The sequence below is a fragment of the Sceloporus occidentalis genome, unplaced genomic scaffold (assembly GCF_023333645.1).
Source record: "Sceloporus occidentalis isolate IW3139 unplaced genomic scaffold, rSceOcc1.0.p SCAF_67, whole genome shotgun sequence".
Classification (NCBI taxonomy): domain Eukaryota; kingdom Metazoa; phylum Chordata; class Lepidosauria; order Squamata; family Phrynosomatidae; genus Sceloporus; species Sceloporus occidentalis.
In genome coordinates this window covers 1526246-1546155 of record NW_028317047.1, presented here as the reverse complement: position 1 = coordinate 1546155, position 19910 = coordinate 1526246, and the positions used below count along the sequence as shown (strand labels likewise).

At 36.9% G+C, this 19910-nt stretch overlaps 1 protein-coding gene across 1 annotated transcript in view; it reads left to right on the top strand.

Annotated features, from left to right (window-relative positions):
* The window catches only part of LOC149286610 (leucine--tRNA ligase, mitochondrial-like), a 54357-nt gene extending 35463 nt beyond the window's left edge, over positions 1–18894 (top strand). The window contains exons 9-20 of the mRNA XM_089493829.1: positions 338–442; positions 773–888; positions 4579–4862; positions 5608–5706; positions 6153–6290; positions 9213–9316; positions 9989–10171; positions 11194–11363; positions 12301–12378; positions 17242–17353; positions 18086–18213; positions 18715–18894. Coding sequence (XP_089349955.1) covers positions 338–442; positions 773–888; positions 4579–4862; positions 5608–5706; positions 6153–6290; positions 9213–9316; positions 9989–10171; positions 11194–11363; positions 12301–12378; positions 17242–17353; positions 18086–18213; positions 18715–18894 — 1697 coding nt within the window. The remainder of the gene's footprint in view (positions 1–337; positions 443–772; positions 889–4578; positions 4863–5607; positions 5707–6152; positions 6291–9212; positions 9317–9988; positions 10172–11193; positions 11364–12300; positions 12379–17241; positions 17354–18085; positions 18214–18714) is intronic.
* The last annotated feature ends 1016 nt before the right edge of the window (positions 18895–19910 follow it).

The window sequence follows — 19910 nt, the reverse complement described above, 5'->3', positions numbered from 1 at the left end:
AATTAATTGTCCAAGCAAGAATTAATTATGCTTCAAAGGAATACATGTGTGTAGCACCTACCTCGATTATCATGAGCCCTGACCCCTTTTCTTTTTCCACTTTATTAGCAGAAATAACAAGATAAGTCTAATCTCCAAGTGAAACTCAAGCTTTTCACAAGACAGTTGGTAGAGTTACCAGGGAAATCATTATACAATTTGTACAGCGCAGCATAATTAGCTTCATAGAAAGATAGTTACAATGGCGACATCACATTAAAGGTAAATTCCTTGTGAGTTTAAGGAACATGTTTGAATGTATTTGTGTAATGCTCATGTTTCACTATTTTTCTTACAGATTGCCTTACCCGCGTGTCTGCTGTAAATCTATTTACTAAGCAAGAGATTCCTGTTGTTGTTTCTGCAAAATATGAGTTTGAGGGCTATCTAGACACTAGAATCGGTAAGTAATTACTAAACGTAAGAATTAAAGATTAGCAGAGGGCTTGGACCTCTGGTCTTTCCAAGAACAACACAATTAACCCCTTAATGACAATTGACGGTCCGGGCACGTCATGAACTAATATCCGGTTAGCGACAATTGGCGTGCCAGGACTGTCTTGGCTTTAAACGCGTGCAGAAAGTGAAATACGTTTGCTTTCTGCACCCAAACGGTGTTGCTGTAATGCCTCGATGTCGAGAAATAGAAGAATTTTGGCTTTTTAACATGTACAGAAAAAAAGGCCAACGTTGGTTGAATCATATATTTTTATTAAGAATATCTTCTTGGCAGGTATCCCTAGCACCAGTCTGGAGGATGCAGCTATAGCTGATAAACTGGGACTGTCCTATATCAGGGTTACTGAACAAACCAATGATGATACAGAGAAGATTATAAACTCAGGAAAGGTCGGTTTGAATTATTTTGTGTTTCACGTTTATATATGAATCAATGCATGTTTACCGATTACTCCACTTCTTAATATGTATTTCTATAAACATATAACTCTATTTGTTTATTTTTGTACTTATATTGTCATACATTAACATTAGCTTTTTCCAGAAAATACATTGTATAGCCAGACCACCGTAGGTCGAAGGAAAAGAATGGTCCAGTGAGTCAGACCATTTTCTAGAATACATGGGACAGACTACAAATACAATCACTTTATACATAGTAAAATATTTAAATACATACCTCCTTAAAAAAGAATATGTATTGTTTCTGCGTGTAAATGCCTCCAATACTATTTAGTGTGTGCTCTCTCAGAATCTGCGTCACCATCTCCTAGTTAACCGTTTACTTCTCAGGACAACCCCTTGCCTTAATACAGATCTCTCTGGTGGGAGGTGGCACAAGCAATCAAAACTTCAGCAAGAGGATTGATTCATGCCTTGTTCAAGAGTTTCTTACAAACTACAGACCAATCTCCTTAATTAATCTTGATACAGAGATTTATTCTAAAATTCTGGCTGATAGATTGAATGTAATAATAGCAGATCTGATACATCCAGACCAGTCCGGGTTTATCAGAGGTAGATCTGGAGAGGATAATACTCGCAAGTTAATCAATTTGATCTCACAGGTTCATTCCTCCTCTACTCCCTGTCTTCCTGGATCTAGATGCAGAGAAGGCATTTGACAGAGCAAGCTGGAATTTTTTGAGTGTCACCTTGGACGCTGTCAGGATCACTGGCCCTTTCAAAAAAAAGCACAATGGCTCTATATACTAACCCTAGCGCTAAAGGGACAGGACCCTCTTTAATTCTACCTTTTTTTATATTAACAACGGCACCCGACAGGGATGCCCGTTGGCTCCTTTACTTTACTATAGCCTTTAGCTATACTGATTAGATCAACACATGAAATCAAAGGGATTAAATTTAAGGAGCGGTCTTCTAAAATAACTCTATACAGACGCTATTATTCTCACTTTGACTGATCCGGAGGTATCTGTGCCTGCGGTCCTGTCGGCTGTTCAAGAGTTTAGTGCATACTCTAATTATAAATTAAACCTTCCTAAGACACAGATGATGACCACTTATCTTTCTCCTCTGCAAAAACTTTTCATTTCCGACCGTTATCATTTTGACTATTCAAATGATTAGGTGGACTACCTTGAAATCAGACTGAAGTTTAACTTAAAGAATCTAGTCCCCATTCATTTTGAAATCCTGATGAAAGAGCTCCTCCTCCAAATCGAAAAAATGAAGTCGTTAGAATTTTCCTGGCTAGGAAGAATTAATTTGTTAAAATCTTACCTGATTCCAAAAATCTTCGAGTTTCTGGGCATATTCTGGATAAACTTTTTTTCATTTGTTTGGAAACATGGTAAATCTAGAATTAGTCAGAAAACGATAACAAGGAGCTATAGATCCCTCTGGCTGGGTTTTCCAGATTTAAGAATGTTACATGAAGCTGCAATGTTCATGCACGTATTGCACTGGGATATTAAAAAAGATAAAAATCTTGGATGGCTGAATTGCGAACGCATCCAGACAAACGAGCATGAACTATTTAATTTGTTTTGGCTCAATCCTGCCATTTCGAGACAACAAAACTTTTAAGAACCCAATTATAATTGACACAATAAAAACAAGTTATAAGTTTAGGGCAATGCAAGGCTTAGAAGCAGAGTTCACTGCTCGCACCCCTGTCAAGGTGCTTACTTACTATATTCAGAATATAGATTTAATGGTCTGGATGCAAAATAATATCTTGACACTTGGGGATTTGAAACTGGATGACTCGTTTTTGAGCTTTATGGATCTTCAGGGCAGGTTCTCGCTCTCAGATAACGAGTTATTCTCATACCTTAGAGTGAGGCATTTTTCTGAGATCCAGGGTGGTCCACCCACCATCAGAACTTGACACATTTATTAAAAACCAGTATAAAACAAATGTAATTTCTAGGATATCACAATACCTTGATATGCATAAAAAAGATATACTACCTCTGTCAATAGAGAAATGGCAAATTGTGATTGTGAGATTACTTTTCCTATGGAAAGCTGGTCTAATGTATGGCTACAGGTTAGGAAGGCAGTCCACTCAGTTAATCTTCAGGAGATGTTTTTTAAATTACTGCATAGGTGGTATCTAGTTCCATCTCGCTTAAACAGATTCTCTAATTCAACCTCTAACTTATGCTGGAGATGTGGAAACGAGGAAGGGACACAATTTCATATCTGGTGGGCATGCAGTAAATATGCCGATATTAAACACAAAGCTGCCGCCGCCGCCGATGGATGTATGTGTCTTGTATTGTTCCTTGGTGTGACTTTTATTTTTTATGTTCAATATAATTTCAATACAGCCCTCAAGGCCCCTACTTAACGCTGCATTGTATATTCAAATGCTACCGTAACTACTCATTAGGGACATATGAATACCTAATTCTTAGGCTCAGATTTGTAGAGACCTTGATATCAAGCCTATATTATTAATTTAGTCGGTGGTCTTAATTCATGACTGTTACTAATATTGCTGGATCTATGTATAACTATATTTGTGTGTATTTATTTCAGTTGTGTATGTTTAAATTTGAATACATTTTTCAAAAAAGAAAAGAGTTAACCTGGGAGTCTTAAGTGGTTACAGCACTCCTTAGTGGGGACAAACATCTTGACGCCTTTCATACTGCCTTGTGGCAAACAATAAAATTGCTTTGTGTCTATGGAGGTACGAATTTTATTAGTATCGCCATAAAGTATCGGATCAGTATGATGCCGAGCAGGGAAGGTCACCTGTGATATTACATGACTGACCACAAAGGCAGCAAGCAGGTCTGCGGATTAAGGGTGTTTATTGTTGGGGAAGAAAAAGTCACAAACGATGACTATAGGCATTTCTCTATATATGTGATACTTCTTCTGGTGGTCTACAAGAGATATCACAGAAGAATAGGGAACAATATAGTAATTTTTTTAAACATTAACAGATCTGTGAGGTATTGTTTTTTTTTTGCGTTTCAAGCTATTATGGTGGACCACTGGTTTGTTGTGTAATCCATCAATATGACATAACAATAAAACAATGTGAGCTTGATTTTAAAAAAAGTGAGTTTATAGAAGGAAAATGAAATACATCCAGGTTTTGTCAATTGTTTTTACTGTATGCAGCACTCCTTAACTTTCTTCTTTGACTCAGGAAACATAATGGGCATGGCAGCCTTATTATTAAAGGGTCGGGGGGGGGCATTATTAGCAGGAAAATATATTTTAGTGCCTAATATGTTGTATGTGAATTTACATATTACTTAAGCGCCACTAATTTCTTATTCGAACTTCTTAAAAAAGTAACACCTACCATAATTCTTATAATATATTTATAACCATATAGAAAAATAAACATAAAACATGTTTTCACATACTAAATGTTTTTAATGATGCATATTTGCTCTATGTATGTGTTTAGTATAAAAACAAGCAGCTCGTAATGTTTAACTTACCTACAATGGTAATCCATAGCTTTGCAGATAAATAGTGTTTATGGGAACAATAAGGAATAAACCTTTTCTCTTTTTCTATTTTGTGGAAAATGTTATGTTGAAAGTAAATATTTCACAGTTTCTCCTTTAATCTTTCCTATTTTTCCAGTTCACTGGTCTGACCAGACAAGAGGCGTTTATTGCTATTACCCAGGAGGCACAAATTGATGGAGTGGGAGGACATTTAACTAGTGACAAACTAAGGGACTGGCTGATATCAAGACAACGCTATTGGGGCACTCCAATCCCCATTATTCATTGTCCATCTTGTGGAACTGTGCCCGTGCCTTATGATGACTTACCAGTGGTTTTGCCCAATGTAGCTTCATTCACAAGGAAGGGAACGTCGCCATTGGCTAGTGTCTCTGAATGGCTAAATTGCAAGTGTCCCAGGTAAGCACTGCACTGTTAAAGTAGGTTTAATTTTATGAAATTGAAATGTTACCAAAGTAAGAAGGTCAACCGATAAATTAACGTAGGATGTATAATATAAAGGTTCCGAAAAGTCAATCGTTAACCAAATCGGCTTCTGCCGTTGGGACATCGAATTCTTTGCATTCAGTAAAAGGTAACATTGATTGTATGACTAACCTTTATAATCCCCCCCTAAATAAATAATGTGTCTTTACACAACAAACTACAATAACATCATAAATGCATATGAGAAAAAATTAAAAGTGGGAAAGCGGCAAAACTTGAGATGTTCGTTAATGGATTTATACATAATCCAGTTGAATGGTATTACAATCCACAAAACTTTACAAAGGGACAGAAACACAATTCATCAGGTTTATTTAAAAATACATGATTAGCTCTAGGGCAAAGTACTACATATGGAGAAATTCCTATAAAAACTCTGATTAATGCTGGCGGATTTAATTAGGGCTTGTTGTCTATAGACTTGCACTGTAAAAAGTTTTTAATGCAATATTGTTGTTTTTGTTTATTCATACAAAATATGTATTTCTCTTAATAAATATTTAGGAAAACGTAATTTTCATGAAAGTCCTAGTTAATTCTCCTGGGCTATAAAGCCGTAATGAAAACCATCACTACGTTAGACTCAAGAATTCACTGCATATATTTTCCTTGATTTGATTCAAGTTAACCTGTAGTATTGTATATTTTGCTTTTTTAGGTGTGCAGGGGCAGCTGTAAGAGAAACTGACACAATGGATACGTTTGTTGATTCCGCTTGGTACTACTTGAGATATACTGACCCCCATAACACAGAAAGGTGAGATGATTTAATCATAATGTGCTAGAAGATGCATATAAAGATATAAAGATACATAATTTATATTTCTATATATATTTACTACACCTTGAACTAAATGTATTCTTTACTTTCAAAGAAAAATAGGTATTTTGTTGGTCAAGTCCTTCTCGATTAATATACACCAACATACATTTTAGTGGTACAGATCGCCCCCAAAGATTTTTACCAACTAAAACGCCCAGGATGGCCACCAATCCATTGGCTAACAGAGTGCATTATGATAGTTATAGTCTTAGATCTGGAAATTTAAATGTTCGCTAATTGTGGTCTTGGGACTTTCTCTCGATGATTGATTTTTTTATTTTATTAAAAAAAATGTTGTTTTTGTAAATAGTGTGTCCATAAGTAGAGACCCTTCTGGTAAATGTATAGTAAGTTCTTTTTCATTTGTTCTCTTTCTTCAGGCCTTTTAGCAAGTCCTTGGCCGACTTCTGGATGCCGGTAGATTTGTACATTGGAGGGAAGGAGCACGCTGTAATGCATTTGTATTACGCCCGTTTCTTTAACCACTTCTGCAGTTCCCAGGATATGGTGAAACACAGGTTAAGATTTTTAGAGTCCATTATTTTCATCAATTGCATGTTATTTTGCTTCTTCAACTGAATAATGAAGACTATAGGTGAAGATGAGAAACATCAGTTTGCTCATTAATCAAACCTGGCATTTGCATATAAACTGACATGTGAACTATATAGCTATACTATGAAAGCTTTGGGGTTTGTTCACTCAACTGTGAGGTGAAGGTGAGTGGAGAGGGGAAGAATTCATGTACATGACTTAATTATACTCCTCAAGTCTCCTACAATGGTTTAGTTTCTCTACATAATGCTTCGTTTACTATTATTATTATTGTTATAATTTGATGTATAAGGTGCCATTGTATTCCCCAGTGCCATATGCACAGGTAAACAGGACAAATAATTATTTCATCTTTCCCAGTGTGACAAAGAGTTAAGTGATAAAACAAGACAAAATGCAATTAAATAACTCGGACTAGATTGTGGTCACAGAATCCTTTTTTCAAGTTAATTTCACATATTGAAATAAAGCCCAAAATGTGATGCTGTTGCTATTTTTTTCCCTTAGGCTTTCTGAACCTTTGTTCATATGGCTTGGTGCCTCTTCAGTTCCCAGGCTGAAGGTTAAAATAAATATTTTTACAGTGCCTTCTTCTAGCAGCTGAAAAATGCATTTCTTAAATATTTATTCTGGCAGCTGTTTTGATCAATACAGAGATGGCTTTTAGAAATACTTTAGATCAAACACTTTATTACATCCCAGACATCCATTCCCCAAGTTAAGAATAATCAGACAGATTTGCTTTCATGTCTTGTCTGAAAATCTCCTAATGCTTATTCAATGAGAACCCTTTGCCTCTCAGTGGAGCTGCCTTTACTTCTATGTGTTCTTCCGAGGGTGGTTTTCCCATAGGTCACACGTTACAGATGCCTGCAGACTCAACCTTTCATTTCACAACATGCAGCCTTTCGCTTAAATGGCAAATTTCATTACTGTTGAATCATATCTGTTTAGTTTGGTGTATATCGAAACGCATCTTTCTCATATACCTCTGTAAACTGTACATGATGAGGCCACCTAAAGTTTTGTCCAGAGTTCTGTAGACCCCATATCCAGATGGATATTAACATTTCAGAGTCCAGAGACTGGATGCTAATATGGTGCATGGTTTGCAGGATAAAAATGATTAGGAAAGTCTAATTGATCTCAATATGTATCATTTAGAGGAAAGAAGAGACAGAGGCTTAGATGTAATGAGAGGAAATTTAACTTTGATGAGAGGGTGGCGTAATACTGAGTTCAACGTGTATCCAACGTGTCCTACTTCTTTTCAACACTTTTATTTTTTTTCATTTTTGATCATGTATACTGGTAAGTTAAGTTTTATGTAAACAAGATAAATTACATATTTCATTCTTGTTTGAGAAAAGGGAACCACCTTAAATGTTTACTTTAAATCTTTAGTTTGACAACATTTATGGCCAAAAAATAAAATATGGAGTAGTCTGCAATATTTCTAGTGACACGCTTTGCTTGTTCTGATGTTTTTGTGCAACGTTTTATGGCTAACACTTTCTTAAAGCATTTGTATTCAGTTATGCTTGTTTTGTGCAAGAATCGTATTAGTTATGTATGATTGCATAGAACACTTTTGACATTTAACTGTACTCAAGAAGCAACTGACATCTAAAACCTTTACCGCCTTGCATTTCCATCCCAAAGTAAATGATATGCCTTCGTAAGGTTGGGAGATACATTGCACATCAGATGTTTTTGGAAACAATTGTAGTGTGTATCCTACTCCCTGAAACAACTTTTTTGTTTTTATTACAAAACTCTGTTAACCCTTGACGTGCCAGGCACGTCATGGAAATGCATCGCCTTGAAGATAATTGACGTGCCTGGCACGTCATAGGGTTAAAAGGAAATTGCTTTCTTCTTTCAAACGGTGTTCCTGTAGTGCCTCAATATCAAGGCATTCAGCAACTTTGAAATCTGCTGCAAGGGCCCTGTGTGATCAACGTGTACCCTATACACTGTTTTAAAGCCAACTACTAAAAGAGCTTAGTTGATTGGCTCCATAGTATTGAGGCATTAAGCAACCGAAAACCCACCCCATAATGTTTGACAAGGACTGGTGGTAGAATTAGTGGATGGAAAAAGTTAAAATAATAGCATCTGAAATACCCTTCGGTGTCTAGTTTTCAAAAATATATGGTTTGATGGGGGGAAATGAAACTGACTGGCTTCAAAGATGTCCCAGATCGCACACGGGGACAGAACAACCATTTCTGGGAAAGGGAAAAAAAATGGTTTTGAAATATATGCAATATGCTACTTGTACTTATAACTTGCAAAAAAAACATTGGGTGTTTCTAAACTCAGGACAGATTTCAATTATTTATTTTGCTGTCCTAACGTTGCTTAACATTGTTTGGGTGGTCCATTAAAAGGTTTTCACATAATTGTGAGGCTACTGCATCTAATGAAAATAGCTTACAGACCATAGGAAGTGAAAATTATCCTTATAAAAAGCCTACATTAAAGGAAAGGGAAAGTGACATTGGAATATTATATAGCTGTTCTGTCATCCTTTGGAAAAAAAATCAGATGTTGAATATGCATGCATATCGATCTCTACCACACATCGGCAACCTACCAAATCTATCTACCCATCAAATTATAGCTCTACTAGCCCCGTGTCTTTTATTTGTTGTTTTATTGTATTTGTTACCAATGTCCCACAGTTAGGGTGAATTTTTATTACTAATGTATAAAGTATAAATTTTTAGTGAGCTTGTATGCATGCTATATGTGTATGCATGATCTCATCTCTTAAAACGAAACAGCGGCAATATTTTTAGAAATACTATTCTTGCACATTAATCCTGGCTGGTGTCTACTAATATTTCAGAATTAATCTACCTTTATTTTTTGATTTACAGGGAACCTTTTCAGAAGCTCTTGGTTCAGGGTCTTATCAAAGGACAGACATTTAAACTTGCATCAACTGGAAGGTATCTAAAGAAACAGGAAGTTGATATTAGCGGTAAGGAACATTTTTTGGGGGTGAAATATTTGCTTGAAATAAACAAGGCAGTAATTGGACCAGTATGTGTTAATAACATGGTTGCTGCGAACAGTAGTAAGGTGATTATACCCCATAACATAATTACAACCACATGCCCCTCAACTGTCTTTTTTTGATCCCAGGTACCTCTGTCCCTCTTTCTTCCCCTCACGGACAAGAACATGTTATTTACTGGACTATATTAATGAGAAAAAAGGCTATTGTCGTCTTAGCCCAAAAGGAAATTGAGCATTTATTGTAAAATATTTGACATAAGCTTTTGTGAACTCGTCTTTTTCTTTGCCCAACTAATTTAGAAATATGATTCTTATGTAAAGTAATGACACTGTCTATGGACCATTTGGCAAAAAAAAGATCCATACAGTGACCACACATTAAGGAATGTCCACTTTAAGATAAATTAGATATGTGCTTTGTTTAAAAAAAAAATTAGAAAAGTAGAACGTATTATTGCTGGCTTCAAACATGTTTCTTATGCTCCATACATGTTTCTTATGCTCCATACATGTTTCTTATGCTCCATGTGAAAGAGCTTTGTTCTATGATGATCCTAGAATTCCAAAATCAGATAAAAGCAAATGTTAGTTTGGGTTTCCTTTCAATTGTGTTTTGCTTTGTACTACTTTGCAGTTTCTGAGCCACGGCACACTGAGACAGGTGAAAAGCTCCAAATTACATGGGAGAAAATGAGCAAATCCAAGCACAATGGAGTTGACCCAGAAGAAATGGTGGAACTATACGGAATTGACACCACCAGACTCTATCTTCTCTTTGCTGCTCCTCCAGAACAAGATATTTTATGGGATGTGAAGAGTAAGCTGCTACTTTCTCTTTTTGTTATAAAAATAAACTAGTGCCTGGTACATTGTCACACGCTTCTATTTGCATCCTGAAGGTTTAATGTATCTTGGGTTTTTCCTGGTTGCCTGCCTTTGTATCTATTTCTAGCTTTGATTTAGGCAATTAAATTGAATCTATTATCTAAAAAAAATGCATGGCTCTTTTAGTGTTCACTACAAAATTCTAGTGCAAACTGCAACCTGAAAGATTTTAATTCAAGGCTAAAGTAAAAATGCAGTCCTGTTTGGACAATTCACTTCTGTTGTCTTGTATGTTTATATTTAAGGCATATATGTCGAAGGTAATCTATAAAACAGGTGGTCCATCAACATTTCCTCCATACCATTAGCGCTTTGAGTGCATGTTTATCAACCTGTAGAATCCAGAACAACTAAGATCTTAGAACAGACACAAGAGGGGGGGCTGCAAAGTGGCAGAAATGTATAGGCAAAAAACCCTGACCATCACATTTTTTATAATTTATAGCATAATAGTTTACAAAGTGAGCTATGTGGTTTTTTTTCAAAACCTGAACCTTTTGACGCTTTGACCCTCTACAAAGTCTATTTCTTGCATGCCCCTGTATACCTCCAAAAGGACCCAAGTATTCACAGTAGATATGCGTGAGACTGTATCGCAATCGCTAGTAAATGAGCCGTTTTTGTTTTTAAATATGTTATCTTTCAACAGAGTGCACGTAATAACCTCACAATCAGACATTTTTACTTAGTTGCTGTAAGCAATTCTCCTCATTAGACTGCTCAAGTAGTGTGCCACTTGCATCATTTGCAGTTTTTATCACGGAAAATATTCTTCAAGATATTTTATTGTGTTTTTTCTCATGAATGCCTGCACTATATTCTGTTCTTCTCAGCCTTTAAATTATAGCAAGACAAGGAGGGAACGTGCAAAGTAGTTGGTTGTATACATTCACTTTATACTATAGTACTGAGAATACTTTGAATTTGACTCCTGTTAAATTGTGTTTTTCTTAGCTGATGCCATACCTGGGGTAAGAAGATGGCAATCTCGGCTGTGGTCCCTAACCGCAAAATTTATTGAAGCCCGGAACTCTTTAACAGTGCCAAACCCTACGCTGCTTACTAAGAAAGAAGCCAAAGAGGCCTGGAAAATATGGGAAAACAGAAATCTTGCTGTATCTGAGGTAACCACATGGCAACAGGTGTAAATTATTTAAACGTACAGAGGATTATTTTCCTCAGAGCCAATTAGATTAAGGCAGTTGTTTCAGTTCAACTGCGTGTTCCAGCGGGGATCTTCTATTTATTACCATAAAAAGATTCATGAGAATCATGATCTGGGGCATAGCTTGGCCTAATAACTGGCAGCTTGGACCTGGTGAAGAGCTTCCCACTGTAGACCTAACAAAAGACGATCCATGCCCATGTTTTTGCCTCAGTTCTTCAGCGATTCAAAGATAAAAAGCAAAACAAAGGCGCCACTGTGCTGATCAGTGACAGTCTTGTTTATACGGGAATTAATGTAATAACACTAGGTAATTAACATGCTCTATAACATGCAGGGGATTTCCAACGCTTGGCACCTTCTACATCTACGATAGCTTTGGGTCTGACTGTGTTATGCTCCTGCTCTGGCTCGTAGCTCTTTTGAATACATTGATAAAACTTGAAGGATGTTCACTGGCTACTAAGAACATTCAGTGCTTCTTAATATGTTTTATAAATTTATAAAGGCCATCAGGATTTGTTTTAGAGCACATTCATTTCGTAATGTCACATAACAAATATATAATGTTATTTTCTGGTGCTGGATAGAATATTCGACGCATTCTACTGGTTTTCTTTACAGTTCAGGTATTGTATTGCCACAAAAGACTGAAGCCTTAAGTGTGGCTTTTGGTGTTGTTTTGCGCCAGTAGGACCTTGACACCGTTCATTCCAGAGGATTGTCTTTGTGCCACCCTGTTGATTACATACGAGGCTTTCACAGAAAAAAATGAGATGCGGTCCATCCTCCAGCATGATAGTTATTCACCTGTGTCGAGGAATCAGTCTTTCGCATATACCTTCGGCATATATAAATGAGCCTAAAAAGCCTTTTTTATTGTTTGTGTTGCCTAGGTTACCAGCCACTTCTCTGAGGATTACTTGTTCAACGCAGCTATTTCCCAGCTAATGAGTCTCAGCAACACACTGTCGGTTAGTACATCTGCTGCCTCCAGCACTCCCTCCTTTTGAATGGTTTGATTGTGACTTCAGATGGCTTATAATGTGACTGTGAGGATACCTCTTTTCTTTTCAGATTGTTTTGCCTTTGTTTAGCATTGAAGTAAAACACAGATTCGGCAACGCTGCACAAACAAGGAACTTTATGTAACTTCGTCAAGGCCTTATTACTCTCTTTGTGCTGCAAGCAATCTCAGATGAAAGGGTTGGCAAGCTTTTAGTCACTGACTTCAGTACAGCAACGTGACCAATGCCTTTTTTTCAGAGCAGCACTTATGGCTTTTCCTCTGTTAACACTAACCACGAGTCCTTTTTTTGTATGCCGGCTTTATGAAGCAAAACAAAAGGCTCCGATTTTTATTCTACCGTGTATAGTTTGTGGGCTTCGTAAAGCAGCAAAACAGTCATTTCTACTACAATGTAATAAAGTTGTCGCAATATAAGACTGGCAGGCAATGTTCTCTCTAATTTTCCTTAGGTGGTGTGCGCAGAAAATTTCTCTTGTGCAAAAATTTTCCCAGAGCCAAAATTTTGTGTGCACAATATGCTTCTGCAAACGTTACATTTAAATTATTCTATATTTTTGGTACAGCTCGCTCATGGTTAATAACACTACATATATATAGGGATGCACCGAAATGAAAATTCTGGACCTGAAAATTTAGCATTCACTTGACTGAAACTGAAACTGACCCCCCCACACATTTAAAAACAAAAAAAACACTTTTATTAAAAGTAAAACCAAAATTAGACAAAAAAAATCAATAACAGTATATATATATATATATATGATTAACAGCAATCACACTCCTATCAAGCCCATGTTCTAGCATGTACTGGTTGCTTGGGCATGATAGGAGTGGGATTGCTGTTAGCAATCATTATATATATATATATAATATTATCAAATTTTTCTGTCCAATTTTGGTGTGTTACTTACTTTTAATAAAGGTGTGGTTGACACACCAAAATTTAACAAAATAATATATAATTGCTACCAGCAATCTCACTCCTATCATGCCCAGGCAGCCAGTATATGCTGGAACCTGAGCATGATAGGAATATGAATACAGCCTCCCTATGCCATGCTATCCCCCCCCCCACACACACTTACACATCCATGCTATCACACACACTCATTCACAAACATTCAGTTTAAACTACAGCATAACACCCATCACTCTCACACACTAATTCACTCTCACAGAATGTTTTCCTACCTTTTCTCTGTCACTTTTCCTCCTCTTCGTTCTTCCTCTTCCATGTCCTCTCCTTCCGGTGCAGTAAAGACGGTGGGCGTGGCTTCAGTGCTGTGCGCCGGGATCTGACATCAAATCCCGACGCACGGCATCAGTTGCCGCGCATCGAAAGGGAGCAGGATCAGAGGTCTGTATTAACAGACCTCCCGCTCCCTTGATTGATTTTAAGACTGTTGGAGGGAGATCCTTGATCTCCCCAACCGAGCTTGCTCCTCAAGCGGCGGACATTACTGTCCGTCTCTGGAGGGGTGCTGTGCACACAACCGGTAGCGGACCGCCCCCCCCCCCCCCCCTTTGGTACGCTACTGGTTGTGCGGACAATTTTTGTTCGTGTGCGCTCCCTCTGAAAGCTATGTGCGCGCGCACAAGCTCACATCTTAGAGGGAACACTGCTGGCAGGTCATCATTTTCTTGTATATTATGTTTGAAGGGTTGTGTGGCTGCCTATGCAGTTCATGTCCTTCCATGAAAGCGTGGTAGATAAATGGAAAAGTCTTCCAGCAGAAATGGTAGAGGTTATTACAGTGAGTTAATTTAATTTTACAGATTAGACAAAGAATCAGATAAGCTCTGCAATTTTTACAGCTGGAAAAAATGGGCTGATGGGGTTCAAATTCTGGTATTTTGTTTGACGGTAATCTTATGTACAGACATAAAAGTTAATACAATTCGGTTACTTTTCCCACAACAGTGATCTTGTTTACATCTTCCTATTTTAGTGCATTCTCTGCAGTTTAATGATCTCTATATCATAAGATTACAGTTTTAAACCTAATTTAATATTATCTGAGTGAGTATTTCACTATATACATAATCAACACCATGGTAGGTAGTCAGGTTTGATTTAGGCAATTCAGATGTCAAGGATGTCTAATCCCAATGGGCACTCTGGGCAGTACCAGTGTCTCCTGTGATAAGTAATTATTATTTGCATGTAAAGAACTGCATACAAGAAGCTCAACACCTTCCCCTGGTACCGAGAGTTTCACAGAGGGGAAAGTGCATATACACAGCTGTAGCTTGCTATAAGTTGTGCGTGTTCCCCCTGGGAGTAATGGAGAAGCACACTCGCTGGTGGCCCATCAAACATGTTCAGATCCCAATGTACATATCCACACTAAGCTAGGAAGCAATCATTTTCACACAAATCTATTTCAAACACATTTTTATTTATTAGGTCGTAGACAGACATCATCGTAGACTCCATCACTGGAGTGGTTACTTGCTATCAATAGCAGGAGAGATCGGTAATATGTGCTTCACCAGTGAATGAGAACTGTCATCATGCCCTGGGGCAATTGCTTAATTTGCCCCATTGTTACTTAGCAAAGTAGGAAGAAAATTAAATAAAGTGAGCTCACCATGCCATCCTCGCAGTAATTCTGCAATAATAAGTGGATTAGCCCCACCATTTTCCGGATATGCTCGGCATTTTCACACCTTTGTCCTGTTTTTGCTCACACTCTTTCTTTTTATCTGCTAATCCTTTTCAACTCCTTTTATTTTTTATTTTTTTTTACAATTTCCTTATATATAGAGCAGGGGGCTTTTTTTGATGAATTTAATACAAATATTCATGGCATTGACCTTGAAATGTGCCTTGATGATGCTGAAGGTGTCTTCAGAAAAGGGAAGGGTTGTACTGGAAAAGCAGTGTGCTTTGCATTTTTCATTGGCCTTCATGACCACAAAGGATTATATGGGATGGGGAGGGGGCTGACAAGGAAGCTTGGTGGCAATTGCCCCTTGGGCTGTTTGGGTTTAAACGTTTTGGGCCTCTGCATGTAATCCTTATTACCATATTTCATTGTGAAGATTACTTTGTAAGCATTTTGTCGCTTTGAGAAAGATCATTAGCAAGTTTAAAAGACTAAGAATATAATGTAATACTTATCACTCATTCTCCCTTACCTTACTTGTCTTTGACTTTCTCTGGAAAACCTCTGCTGTAAAGATTAAACACATTTTGGTGTAATAGTGCTTCTTTAGTACCATCAATTTTTATTACATCAAAAAATGGTTGGGGTTTTTATTATTATTTTTTTATTCTCTCCTAAGGATTTCGTTAACAAGAGTAAATGGTTTATCCTCTTTCTATTATGGTCATAGCGCCCCCTTGTGTATTTGTTCATGTGTTGCCATTAATGTCTTGAATTCCCAATGATCCACACATACCAAACAATTTGTTTTTCTACAATGTAGTAATAAGGCAATTAAAATAGTATTTTTGATGGTATGTGCCGCGGAAACGTGTTTCAGACACTTGGACGTTTATAATAGCTGCCTTGCAGCTTGCATTAGTTAAATCAGACAACTTAACTGAAAGGGGTATTATAACTTTTAGCATAACTAAATTAATTCTCTGGACTAACTAGAACATGTGTTTTATATTTTGTAATCCATGTAAGGTTTGTGTTCATATTTAGTTAATTTTTCAACGGTTTAACCAATGGAGGCTTACATATTTGTCTAAATAATCTAATCCAATGGTGTCCAACCTGTGGCCCTCCAGCTGCTGCAGGACTACATCTCCCACAGTACTCTTTCAGCTAAGGACCTGGCAGAGGATTATGGGAGATGTAGTCCTGCAGCAGCTGGAGGGCCGCAGGTTGGACACCCCTGATCTAATCCGTTGGGGAGATAATTTTATGGATAGAAATAATCATTCAGGTCTAGGGTGACCACATATCCTGGAATTAGTGAATTTGTACTGGATCCCAGTGATCTTCTTTTCTGTTAATGTAGTGTAGGTTTTGTGTGAAGATGTGTAGTTCTATGTCAAGCTACCAGATGAGATCCTTCAGCTCTGCTACTAAAGGGCCAGCAAGAAGCTCTGTTGTAATAGAAGCATTGTCTCAAGCATTGCCTGGAATATTAAATAAGATGATAATGCTACTTTAGTGGATGTTTTCCTTGCTGCTGACTACTAAATCAGATACAGAAGACAGATCCAAAGTTACAGTTATGGATAACTTACCATGCTCAGCACAATCTCAAGTAGCATCATCCTCCATTTATGAAACTCATACTCTTGAGAATTGTGTAATTATTCATTACGTGTTAATGTGCATTTTATTGCTACAGTTCCCTCCTTTAAAATACACAATGCATTGAACACAATTTGTCACAGTCTCAGTATCGCTTGTTAGTTGGGCAGAATTATCTTTATGCCATTGACAATACAATTATCATTGTTTGAAAGTTGACATGTTTGAAGGACATGCAGCAAGCCTGAGACTATAATTGACAAAGTTTGAATGAACTTTGTTTGTATTTTGGTATAACCGCGTTCCCCGTTCTGTATTATACCTGCTGAAGTAGTGTCAGTGTGACACATTTCAGAAGGCGTATTTCACAAACAGTGTTGATTAGATCCTGAAACGGCTCAGGCATCAATCTGCTTTTACATTGTGAGTAGATTATTGGAAGATATTTTTCTAGGTATTAACATAATATTTAGCTTTCCATTTATTACCAGAGAAGCGGAAAGCTGTGTATTGGAAACCCCTACCGGAGTCTAATCACTGATATGCTAGGAGCTACGATTTATAGTAACTTATAATTATTATTTTTTTAGCAATCAAGCTCGCGGGTTATTCAGCACAGCTCTGAGTATGAAGATGCCTTAGCAAGTCTCTGTATTATGATTGCTCCCATGGCCCCACACCTTGCATCAGAGTTATGGAATGGTATGTAACTGAGTATTCTATTAATATAACTTCATTTTTAATCTACACACACACACACACACACTCCCGACCTCATTGATTTCTCCATTTTGACGTTTTCTAAAATACAAGAGAGCCTTGTTCTTCATTAATCTTTTTTTGGAACCCCCTATAACCCTCCACTATGCTTTTACATGGTTAACATCCTATCCTAACTATCCTTGTTATGAAGCAAGATTTAAAATGCTTCGAACTGAACACTTTCGTCAAGAAGACAAAGTCAGACACGCGTCTTGTTTGCTAAACACAAAGGGGCTTTCTCTCTAAAGTGAGGGTTAGCAGATTAGTTTGTTGGAGGATCGCAGTTCATGATCACTTACTATTCATTATGGGGGTCATGTTCACTTGCTATACTATTCATTATGGGTGTCATGTTCACTTGCTATACTATTCATTATGGAGGTCATGTTCACTTGCTATACTATTCATTTTGGGGGTCATGTTCACTTGCTATACTATTCATTATGAAGGTCATGTTCACTTATATACTATTCATTATGGGGGTCAACTCTGTTGAGTGAACAGAGTTATTACTATCACGTCTTAACATCACAGATACATTTAATGCCCTGTAGGTTAATGTAAAGTTCACACACCCTCTTTAATTCTTGTTATGCTGACAGCCTGAAATTCTTCTTCGCTTGAAATGATTTCTTTTCTTCTTATGTTTTATTTTTCTGTTTACATCTACAGGCATAGCCCATGTGCAGCATAAGCTGTGTACACAGTACAACTGGGACGCAGACGTCCTTCTTCAGAAATGGCCATTAGTTGACCCAGAATACTTTCGCCAACCAGACACTGTGGAGGTATCCGTACTGGTAAGAGCTCAAACGTGACTGTACCTAAATACTTAAAGCAATGACAAAGCAACACTTTTATTTAGAAGTTGATAAATGTCCGTTTTATGTATCATTTGTTTAGGTTTTTTATACTTGCATGTGTTTTATTGAAGGATAATTTAAAAAAGCATGTTTTTTACCATTAAATTTATGACATTGGTTTAACATCAGTGTTATAGCAAATACATATCAAGTAAAATACTTTTATTATCTAGTGTGTGTATGCCCTCCATCATTACTGCAGTAATAAGCACTTTAAGCAATCAGAATAATAGACAACATTGTACAGCGCTGCAGAATATGACGACACTATATAAAACAATAATTACAATAATGTCTTTTGTTTTTGTACTATTGGCTTATTCAGAAATTCATTTTTAAAAATACATGAACCAAATTGCAATATTTAAAAATCATTGATTTGTTAACATGTTATATTTACTAAATTTGCTAACACAAATCTTGTGACCCATTCCACAGGTAAACAATAAATCCTGTGGTAGGGTTGGTGTGCCCTTTGGTGACTCTCGGGATTTGGAGAAGGTGCAAGATCTAGTGCTTCAGAGTTCCCTGGGAGCGACACACCTACATGGACGCAACATCAAAAAAGTTTTCCTCTCTCCAAGGACAGCCCTCATCAGTTTCCTTGTAGAAGAGTAAAAACTGAAAACAAGCAGAGCTGTAGACATATCGATTCATCTATATCCAGATACTGGGTACATATCTAGAAACTGGATATCTTGAAAAAATAAATCTGGTGTTAGGAAATCCTTTGCATTTTGGGCAGCTAATAAAATACTTGAAAATACAGAGAAGACAGATAGAGACATTAGTGTTATATTCACACTTAACTGGACGATATATATATATTTGTTGCCACTGGGGACGTTAACAGGTCTTTATTGAACAAGTCACTGTGAATGGTTACTGATGTGTGCGAAAAGCATTTTTCCAGCTCCACTATTTTTATTTTATTATGACAACTGTGTTATATTAATGAATTTCTAATTTTTAGTATTATTACATTATTGTTGAAATAGATATGTCATTATGAAGATGAATAGCTACCAAAGTCACATTTTCCTTGAATACAGTATATTGTTTAGTGCCTCAGAATACTTTGCTGCAGCACACAAGCCGTTTAAGTGGATGGAATATTACATCTGACCTGGAAATCCTGTAGCTGATGTTATATGTCTGAAACAACCAACTTGTACACTATCTAGTGAATGTACTACAGACTATATGAATTTGTGGTTTGTTCTGACCAATTGTTTTGTAATCCAAAGAGAACAGCCACAAAGTAAATCCAAGACGGAGGACAGGTATTGATACATCAAAAGTTTCAAAGTTTATTTCTTGTGACATGTAGACAGTCATGTTCAGACCAAGCCTATGAAATAAATGTATTTTCATAAGTATATTTCTTACTTGCATTATTATGCGTATCTGCTGGATACATATATTAGGATTTAATCATTAACTTTGTGGTTGTATTTGAAATTAAGTGTGTTATATATTGTTAAAACTGTAAGATCTCTTCATTTATCTGTGTATATGCAGGACTAACTCAGTTTCTTGGGAAGCAGGCTATCTGCAGTTAGCTTTTCATACTCTGTAGTAAGGTTGGACAATGGAAATGTGAACACATTTTTTTGTGTGTCTCCTTTTTAATA